Genomic DNA, 10,136 nt, shown 5'->3' on the forward strand with positions numbered 1-10,136 from the left:
TACCATGAGGCTTCTTCTTCTCCTTCTCCTTCTTCTTCTTCTGCTATTCAGTCGCATACTCAGACTCAAACACTCAAACTCACTGAACGATGAAACACGCTGTTGTCAGAGTTTACATGTAAATAACAATTTAAGGAGGGGATTTAAACACCAGTAGAGTAATCAGATTACCCACTAATCTAATTACATTTGACAATAAACCAGGACGTGGAGAGTAAAGTGAAGTTTTGGGTGATTCTGTTTTGATCTTCTGTTTAATAATTGAATTTGAATTTTATTTAACTCCTTTGAGGCCTCTTGGGATTAAAAATAAACCGCGTATAACCGCGTGGTTTAACATGAGATTTGGGGTCAGAACGTTTGAAAAAAAAAATGTTTACTTGGAATTTTCTTCCTATAGTTGCTTAAAACTTAACTGCTCAATTTCCAGCAAGCCTGCACGACAGCAACCTGGGACCGTATCAGCAGATTATATCTAATAATTTATTAATTAATAATCGGTGGAGCTGCGTGTTAATACTCAAGAAAGCGCAACAAACTCTGCCAAGTGTTTGAGTTCTGTGGGTGGACGGTCCACAGAGGAGGCCCTTGTTTCCTGGCTGATAGTCAGTCGAGGTTTCGGTGGCCGTCGTGTGTTTCACAATGACACGGAGCGTCCGTGTGACATGCATGAGATGGGGCATCCAGCTCTCTCACTTCTTATTCCCGATTCCTCATTTTCTCTGGACTCTACGAGAGTCGTCACTGCAGACGAGGCGGTGCTGGAAGTATTGGACCAGAGTGAGTCACAAGGCTCATGGAGCCGCACACACACAGACGCACACGCACACACGCACACACACGCACACAGTCTCAGTCATGCGCATCGTTCAGTTCTAATCATAAGTAGCGTTCAAGTCAAAACCTTTATCCTTACCCTCTTCACAAACATGCACTCATGTAACACCTCTGACCCCTCCCAACCCAGCGTAGAGTTCCTCTTTCTTTAAGTAGCACGTTGCTCAAGTCAGACAAAGATGAGTCAGTGCAGATATTAATCGGGTTTGTTTTGGGGTTTTTTTTTTTTAACTTTACATTTCAAAATGTTTATTTTTAAAATGTTAGAAACAACCGACATGTTGCATCTGTTAAAAAAAAAAAAAGAAGACGTGTCTAAGGACAAAGACGTGCTGTCCTGGAACCTTAATGCTCTGGATACGAGTTAATAGAAGTCAACCGTTCATGAAAGAACATTGACAGATTATTTATTAAGTGTGTACCATCAGTTTCTGCTGCACTTTAGGAAGAAACCAGTATGAAAAAGCTCCCTCGCAACCAACCCAAAACAGAGTAAAGACGTCCATGTTGTCCACTTTAACTGGACTGTTAATGCCAGGAGGGCAAAGCAGGTTTTTGTGAGCCTGAAATGTTATTTCTTGACGTGTGTTGTGACAGATGCACCCCCTGGTGGCTGGGCAGTTCATCAACACTAGCATCAAAAATACACAATGCACCTTTGTGGATCTTAAAGGCAACAGATTTTGTGCACGTAAAGTAAACATCTCACACAAAACAAACCCGTTAGTAAATCTGCCCTTCATTTACTTATTTCAAGAGAAAAGTACGTGTCAATGTTCTCAGGTGATTGCTGTTAAACACTCTCAGCCTGGAGCTAGTCACCACATTAGTTTAACAGTCAATTCCAAAAAGACTACAGGAACTCAGGCAGCCAATCAGAATGCAGCTACTCAGACACGTGATCATTGGTTCTGACGGCTGCAGTGGGAGGAGCCTAATTAATGGAAAATAAAATAATCTAAGGTGACATTTTAACAGCTTCTTTCATTTTATATGTGCATCACAATGAGAGACAAAATGTATATTATGCTATTTTTAAAAAAGGGTGTGTGTGTAATGTACGAAAACACAACCACAGGAGATAAAAACAATATATAAAAAATGACCATGCGTGTGGACCAAAAACGTGAGCAGAAATGAAGGAAATGAAAAGAGAAGTTGCCAAAGAATGAAAGCCAAAGAAAAATGAAGCCGCTTCCAGTGCTGTAACAAGAACAAGCAGGTACTGAAATAACAGAAAAGGAGGTGAGGTGATGCAAGGAGGACGAGGAGGTGCTGAAGAAAGAGGAGGAGGTGAAGAAACGCGGTGACGGAGAAGCACTAGAGTCTTTTAAAAATCATCTTGATTTTGGTTAAACTGCCATTAAGGTTAGTATCACGTCCACTTTAACGATGTTAGAACTATTGAGGAAAAGTCTTAGCTTGGCCAAGGGCCCCTTAGAGCTCCCTCTCGATTGGTCAGAGAACCCCCAAGCAAATAATGATTAATTTATTATCCACATTTAATCTCATCTCATTTAATCCCACCTCATTGTATTTTAATGTGTGATGTGGAAAGCATTCAACTCTTAAAAGAAAATGCTGCGCTTGTTGAAAGGTCACCTGAGCGGCGAACAAAGAAAGTCTGCGTACGTTCAGCGGCTACTCGGCGCTGAATTGCGTAAAAATATCCACGTGTGGGACTGGAACAAGATGAAGAGCTGGACAGTGATGATGAGGAGGGTTTAGAAAATGTGTGTGTTTGTGTGGAGGACCAACGCTGTGGTGAAAGTCAAACCGTCCACCGTTCAGAGGGTGCTAGCATTGAGGACGCTAGCAAGAATCCTTGAGATGTGCCTCATGGTGTGTGTGTGTGTGTGTGTGTGTGTGTGTGTGTGTGTGTGTGTGTGCGTGTGTGTGTGTGTGTGTGTTCTGAGATGTTGATGCTGTTTATGACTGTAGTACAGACACTAATGTACAAGGTGGTGGTGCCAAATTACAGCCGTGTCATCAGACATAATCCAAGCGGCAGACTTTTTTTTTTTTTACGAATTACAAAATTTACGGGGGAAATAAAGATGGTTTGGACTTGTGGGTGTGGAACAAGAGTGGACGATAACAGGGTTCACTTTACCGTCCACACTGTGGATTTACAGACATCACATTTCAGTAGAATTTTCCATTTTGAGCGGGAAGAATTTGGAATTGAAGAGAAAGATTCAAAACAAGCTAAGTGACTTCAAACCACAGAGGCTCCATCAGCAGAAAGAGTCAAAGTAATGACACCTTTTATTTGTGACCTTAATGATAGAGCAGAGCACCTGAGGAAGCTTTAATTCTGCCCCACGTCGGCGCCAGTGACACCTTCATGGACAAATGAGGAAAATCTCAGGTGGATTCACGTGAGGAATATTTGAGCTTTGCTCCTCAGACCGACTCTTCTTATCAGGTTTATCTACGAATCCAAAGACAGCAGGGTTTGAATAAAAATGGCAAATAAAGATTATAATTATGGCACATGCAAATGCTTGATGACATTATTACAGACGGTCCGGGGGGGTCTATTTAAAACGTGCGACTTCGCTGCGGCAGACGAACTGCAGCCGCCGCAGGAAAACTTTGCGTTCCCGGGGGCCATAAAAACAGAAACACAGCTCCTTCCTGGTTGGAAAAGGTTGGAATCCCAGCCCCCGTCTCCCCGCTCCTCCCGGAGCCTCCCTCCCTCCTGATACGTGGCTGTTTGGGAGCGCCATGGGGACCAGCACTTAGCTGGTCCCTGCCCCTCAGCAGCTGCGATCCCTGCGCCGAGCCTCCCTACATGAAGTCGGCCTGGATGGCAGGGACACCCTGGTGCAGCAGCGGTCCAGAGCGAGAGGTAGGTCCACTGGAAAATGCGACAGCCTCGGACGAATCTAGCGCATTTTTTTTTTATCGGTTCTGTTGGACCGGAGCTGATGCTAATGTGCGGGGAGGAGGTTCTGGAAGATCCCGTTAGCTGTGGTTTTGCAGTGATTGCTCCTGTCGAGGCTAACCCCTTTAGCCACCCTTAGCCTGCTAACTTTTCCTCTCGGATACCGGAGTTCTTTTCCCTCTTGTGTCCCCGGGGGTTGATTTGTTTTCCATCTTCTGGAATGTTCCCGGAGCTGGAACACTTTGGAGTTTATTTGATCCGCGTCGGAGACGATTCCACGTTTGCGTGACTAAAAATGGGACATTTAAAAACTTTCAGGGGCTCCGGGTTCGGTTCGTGACTATGATTTATTTTTGTAACGCGTCACCACTTGTTCATTTGAGGTGAAACGTGTGGGACATTTGAAAGGTAACAACTCTGGTGGTGGTATTTCCACGCTTGTGTTCCCTCCAGGGTTCCTATCTAACTCCCACAGGTTTCAATATGGCTGAAGTTTGTTGGGAACAGTTCCCTCCCTCCCCCCCATGTAGGGAACATCACTGATCTTAGAAATAACATTGTGAGATTCCAGCAGAACTTGAGCCTCTTCACTTTTCCGACTGGCGGGCGATGGATCGCCTTCACGCCGTGACCGCTTCCCTTTAAGCGTCCCTGAAACAGGAAGTTGGCGCCTTCATTTTTTTCCCACCTGACGCTATCGTGTCGTCTGGAACGTCGAGGCCACGTGCTCGGTTTATGTGGTGTTTCTCGGGCCGTGTGACGTGTCCACGCCACGTGGAGATTAATCCCTGTTTTTGCTGCTTCCTCCCAGCTTTACTGGTGGCGAGTGCTTTTCGGGCCGTGGAACGGATGAAAGGAAGGAGCTGTGGGAAGCCCGCCTGGGCTGTAGCTGCTCTCTTTATCCCGCTAACCTTGCTGATGCTAACCCCGAGGGGGGCATCCAGCAGCCAGAAGATGTCACAGGCGGCCATGGCTCGTGCCACCGTGGCCGCGGCGGGACCGGGCCCCGGCCTGACCGACATCCTGCCCGGCCTGCAGGCGCTGGTGGACTTCACGTCCAGCGAACGAGCGCACGTTTGGCTCCTCTCCCTGGTGGGCTCTGTCGCCGTCGGCCTCAGCGGGATTTTCCCCCTGCTCGTCATCCCCGTTGAAGCCGGGGCAGCCCTCAAAACCGAAGGTAAGGGGGGGGGGGGGGGCAGGAGTTGTTGTGGTGGTTCTGTTCACCTGTTTTTCCTTTGCCTGGTCCTGTTGCTGTGCTCAGCAGTGAGCCCGAGTCGGTGTGAGTCAGTCTGAGGAGCCCCACCTACAGGAACGTGGCATTCCAGATATATTTTAGGGCCTTCGGCATTTTACGTGGTTAGAGTTCATAGAGGAAAGTGGGAATAATCATAGAGTGTGTGTGTGTGTGTGTGTGTGTGTGTGTGTGTGTGTGTGTGTGTGTGTGTGTGTGTGTGTGTGTGTGTGTGTGTGTGTTTTAATGCTATTAAAGGCACACAAAAAGGTCGCGGCCGACTGAAAATAACACTTTTTTCTTAGTTGGACACCAAAAGCTGAAGCAGCTGCTGAGCTTCGCCATCGGGGGTCTCCTGGGCGACGTGTTCCTTCACCTCCTCCCTGAGGCCTGGGCCAACTCTGGCGCCTCAGGTGTGTCGGCGCTACCTAATATCCTCTAGTGTGCTGCTAGTATCCATTTCTCTCACCTGTTCTGCTGGTTCATGAGAAAATGACACAGTTTCAGTCAAAAATGAGCCGCATTGAGACGCCGTGAAGCACAAATGCTGTGTTTTGATGCTTGTTTTCATGACTCTCATCATGTGGTTCACTCATTCTCTTTGTTGTCCTCAGCGGGGGGTCACGACCACTACACAACACAGGGCTTGTGGGTAATACTCGGCCTGTTGGTCTTCTTAATGTTGGAGAAGATGTTCCCCGATCAAGACAACCAGGAGGAAGCAACGTCACATTCAGATCTGAATTTTAACTGTGCTGTGAGTACTTTCAGTCTTATATCGTCCGATAACATCATGGTCTTTCATTTCATGTAGATGTGTAGTTAATTTAGGCTGAGTGAAGTGACCTCTTGACCTCAGATCTGCCTCGCTGTCTGTTCCACCACACTCAGACATGCGATGTCAACATGTCACACATTTGTGCTTTCGTAGACTTTTTCTTCTCTTTTTTGGAAAGCTGTTCATTTGCTCTTCTGGCAGGGTTGAATGTCAGCAGTCGGCATGTGAGGAATCTGTCCATTAAATATGTATTTGCTGCTCGTACTTTAGGGAATGGGATCTATTTTGGTCAGTTCCAGAGTGCAGATGTAAGCCTCCGGAATAAATGCTGAGTTTCTGACCAAGTGATCAAAAGGGGTTTTGCTTTAAAACATATGACCGTGCCCCTGGATGCAGTGCTAGTCGTAGCATATATACGTTAACAGTGACACGTGCGTGGTAGCAAACACCATCAGTGTTTGCTGCTATATTAGCAGTGGATGCTGTAGTCGCTAGCTTCCGTCACCATAGTAAAGGACAATAACGGTCCTCCTTTACATCTTTATTTTGACTCTAATGTAAATGTTATCTGGCCTAATTGGAGCATCCTCTGATCCTGTCGGTCCAGACCAGTAACCGTCACCATTAAGGCTATGGAGGCCGTGTTTCCTGCTGCCTGGGTTCCTGTGCTAATATGCAAATGATGCTAGCGCAATCATTTTCTCCTCCTCTGTGGCTGTTATGCTAGCGAGGGAGAAGACGTAAATCCGTGCTCGGCTCCTTCAGAGTTTATTTATAGTGCTGGGGCGAAGCAGCTGCTTCAGCCATTTCATTGTCCAGCTGTGAGATGAGCGAGAGCGGATGGAGAGAGGAGGAGAGACAAAATACATGTTCAGTTTTCACAACCATCACCTGTATCTGCTTTAAAATCCCCCCTTGTCCACCTGCTGAAGCTCATCATTTTGGATAATGTGCTGTGGATGGAAATATTTGAAGCAGTTGCTTGTTTTTAAATATTAACCAAAGGTTCTGCACTGCTCCATCTTCCAGTGGGAGAACATCAATATCCCTGGGAATCAATCATACTTTATTTCCTCGTGCTTTAGTCATTGACACGCAGCAGACTTTGCTAACGGGAGGCAGCAGGCTATTTTCCTCACTTAATTTACCATCAGTCTAAGTGGCAGCATAAGTGTTTTCTGAACGGCGGAACAAGGAAGTTGGCTATTCTGGGAAAAAGCCTCCATTTTCTCTTGATTTCTTTAAAACGTGAAATTTCCAGGCAGTTGGGAGGTTAACTCTTATCTGGAAAATAAAGCCGAAGTGCGTGTTTCTGCTGACGTAAAGATTTTTACGTAACTTTCAGTGACATCTGGTTGTTGTGACCTCTGAGGAACCTGCCTGTTTTAAATATTAACGTGGTTTTCTGGACGTGTTAAAAAGAAAACAGGATTAAAATTGCAGACTAAATTCTCATAGCTGAAGGCTTCATAGTTGTCATATCACAGCTTGCTGAAAAGGTTAGTAATAGCCAGTACGCGTTTGACATGTGGGAACATGGTTACTCTCCATGGCGACCAGGAACACAGCCGAAAACAGCCATTCAGAAATCGGTAAAACATTTTCCAAAGCAAACATGCTAACGTCGCATAAATAAAACAGTCACGTCAGTTTCTTTTAATATCGTGTCAGAAACATGAGTTTGATTACATTCATGTTAGATGTGTTATAATAATCTCATTCCTTTATAATAATAATCAGTAGAGGAGATTGTACCACCTCTGACCTGAGAGGTCGCTAGAATCGACTCATTCTGCCGCTGTTGACTTGAAGGTGCAGATTAACAGGTGGCATGTTTGTGGTCTCCCCCCTACCCCCACAGGTCTTGGGTGGAAAGACCGAAGCTTCGCTGCAGAACGGACACCGTGCTGAGTCATGGGAATCATCCAAGCAGCAGAGTCTGCAGGAAAGATCAGGAAAAGTCAGGGTAAAGACCAGAACAGCGGTGACCAGGTTTACAGGGCGAGCATAATCACAGCCTTCGTTCGTTTCACGCCCACAGACCAGCGGATACTTGAACCTGCTGGCCAACTGCATTGACAACTTCACCCACGGACTGGCAGTGGCAGGAAGTTTCCTTGTCAGCAAAAAGGTGAGAAACTGACATTCAAGGTTTCTACCAGGAAGTGTCAATGAAGAAAACGGCTAGTACAGCTAATACAGGAATCATAATTATACAACGGAAACAGGAGTAATCAAAGCTGACATCCAGATCCCATCGATGCGTTTGGTAGTGAGAGAGCTGTTCCAGTCCAAAAGTGTGTGTGTGTGTGTGAGTGTGAGCAGGTTAGTGTGTTTTGGAAGCTGTGGGACGGAGAGTCCAGCTTGAGAAGCATAAGGCTAACAGCAGGACCTTTAAATGCATCCGCCAGAGAGGAAGTTGACTGCCCCCCTCACACACACACACATGCGTGCACGATGGCTCCTGAGTGTGTCGTGTTTGGTTCTGTGTGAACACGACTCGCTGGTCGCGTTCTTGAATATGAGCGCTGCAGAAGCACAAATGGATGTTTTCTTCAGACCAGAGTCCTCAGAAGTAGCCTCTTAAACTTTCCCCTTCTGTCAGCGCAGCCTCAGACGTCCCCTGTGGGGCTAGTGCACGTGCACGTCCACGTCCACGTCCACGTGATGTTGACCACACTTGTTTTGCAGGTTGGGTTCCTCACCACCTTTGCCATCCTGCTCCATGAAATCCCCCATGAGGTGAGTTGGTAGGATCCTCCCCGGGAGCTTGGTCCTGTTTTAACTGTCGGGGCTGCGTCCTGCTCCCCAGGTGGGAGACTTCGCCATCCTACTCAGAGCTGGATTTGACCGTTGGAGCGCCGCCCGCATGCAGCTGTCCACGGCCACCTTCGGGGTGTTCGGAGCGTGCTTTGCGCTATGCGCTCACTCTCCGGAGGGCGCAGGTGAGACGGGCTCGTCCGTACACGTGATTCGCAGAGCTCCTCGCACAGTTGACGGCAACCGTCTCTCCAAACGTTTCCAGAAAACGCCACCGCCTGGATCCTGCCCTTCACCGCTGGAGGCTTCCTCTACATCGCTTTGGTGAATGTGGTGCCAGACCTGCTGGAGGAGTCCAGTTTAAGGTATCTGTTTGTTCCATATTTTAGCTTTCCTGCAGACCTTTGTTGTTGTGAGCTGACCTTTGTTTTTGTCCCGTTTCCCAGGCAGTCGTTGCTGCAGATGCTGCTCCTATTCGCTGGCGTGGCGGTCATGGCGCTGCTGTCCGTCATTGTTGACTGAATGCAGAGGAGACGCCGACTTTTCCCTCCATCAAATGCCAAATCTCCGCAGCAGATGGGAATTCTTCCAGAACATCCCATGGTCTGACATTTCCCACGTCCTGGTTGACCCCCCGGTTGACCCCCGGTTACGCCAAGGCCGTAACACGTCACCTGTTTACAGAAGAAAGAAAGGATCAGCTGATCGGATATTTACGAGGACGCTTTAAAATGTGCCAAATATGACTATCAGAGGGTTTGTACAGACAGCTGTTACTACAAAGTCTTATATGTTACCATGACAATCATATCACCCTTTATATAGCTGCGGATGGGAGCTGGTATTATGGGACATCTTCGGAAATGTTATTGTTATTGATTTACTTTCAGAGATATTATTTTAAAAACTTCTGTCGCTAATAAGTATTTCTGTATTAAAAAGATGCATATTAGAACCTGGGCTTGTAATTGTGCTGTCAGAGCTGTTTTATGTCTGAAATTGTCATATGGGAGGAAGGGGGGGGCACTATTGTTGATGTCCAATTTCCACGCAGTACGTTTGGCAAGCCTCTGTTGCCATAACGACTCCGCCGCGGGTAGCCCTCCTTACTCATCATCCTGTGAGCAGCCTATTGTGTGTCGGAGCCTCGCGCAGCCAGAGATCACAACAACCCACCAATATTTCAGGGTATTATGGTGCCGAGCGAGATGCTCGGGACAGAACCCGTTTGATCTGATCTGATCTGATCGCATCCCGGCACACTTGGGAAGTCAGAAGAAATAAAAGATTAAAAGGGGATGATGTGTCGGAATGAAGAGAGCCGTGTGGCAGATGTTGATTTGTGGTCCACTGCTGATGACAATCGGAGGGATTTATTTTAGGGGGACGTGCAAATGGTGTAAATTAGAAGGTAGTTCTTGTTTGTTCTCACATCCGCAGAGTCAAAATGAACTATTTTGAAATAAGATTGCCTTTTAATAAAGCTCCACGATGTAAGAAACAACCAGGAGTAGTAAAAACGTGTCTGTTCTGGTCAGTTTAAAAAAAAAAAAGCTGAATATGTGTTTATTTGCAAGTTTGGAGGTTTTGTAAAATCAAGCGTCAGCATTCTAATTAAATACACCGGAAATAACAAAAAA

At 46.6% G+C, this 10,136-nt stretch overlaps 1 protein-coding gene across 1 annotated transcript; it reads left to right on the forward strand.

Moving 5' to 3' along the window:
• Nucleotides 1-3,148: 3,148 nt before the first annotated feature.
• slc39a13 (solute carrier family 39 member 13) lies at nucleotides 3,149-10,001 on the forward strand. The gene is made up of 10 exons (XM_011610152.2): nucleotides 3,149-3,691; nucleotides 4,539-4,904; nucleotides 5,264-5,371; nucleotides 5,573-5,715; nucleotides 7,598-7,702; nucleotides 7,778-7,867; nucleotides 8,428-8,478; nucleotides 8,549-8,681; nucleotides 8,762-8,861; nucleotides 8,943-10,001. The coding sequence occupies exons 2-10, from the start codon at nucleotides 4,577-4,579 to the stop codon at nucleotides 9,016-9,018; spliced, it is 1,134 nt and encodes a 377-aa protein (XP_011608454.2). The 5' UTR covers nucleotides 3,149-3,691; nucleotides 4,539-4,576; the 3' UTR covers nucleotides 9,019-10,001.
• The last annotated feature ends 135 nt before the right edge of the window (nucleotides 10,002-10,136 follow it).

Source organism: Takifugu rubripes, chromosome 13, assembly GCF_901000725.2.
Source record: "Takifugu rubripes chromosome 13, fTakRub1.2, whole genome shotgun sequence".
In the NCBI taxonomy this organism is placed as follows: Eukaryota; Metazoa; Chordata; class Actinopteri; order Tetraodontiformes; family Tetraodontidae; genus Takifugu; species Takifugu rubripes.

Coding starts and splice junctions, on each gene's coding strand:
- slc39a13 (XM_011610152.2), top strand. CDS start 4,577: ATGAAAGGAAGGAGCTGTGGGAAGCCCGCCTGGGCTGTAGCTGCTCTC. Junction 5,372..5,572: donor GGCCAACTCTGGCGCCTCAG/GTGTGTCGGCGC, acceptor TGTTGTCCTCAG/CGGGGGGTCACGACCACTAC. Junction 8,682..8,761: donor TCACTCTCCGGAGGGCGCAG/GTGAGACGGGCT, acceptor AAACGTTTCCAG/AAAACGCCACCGCCTGGATC.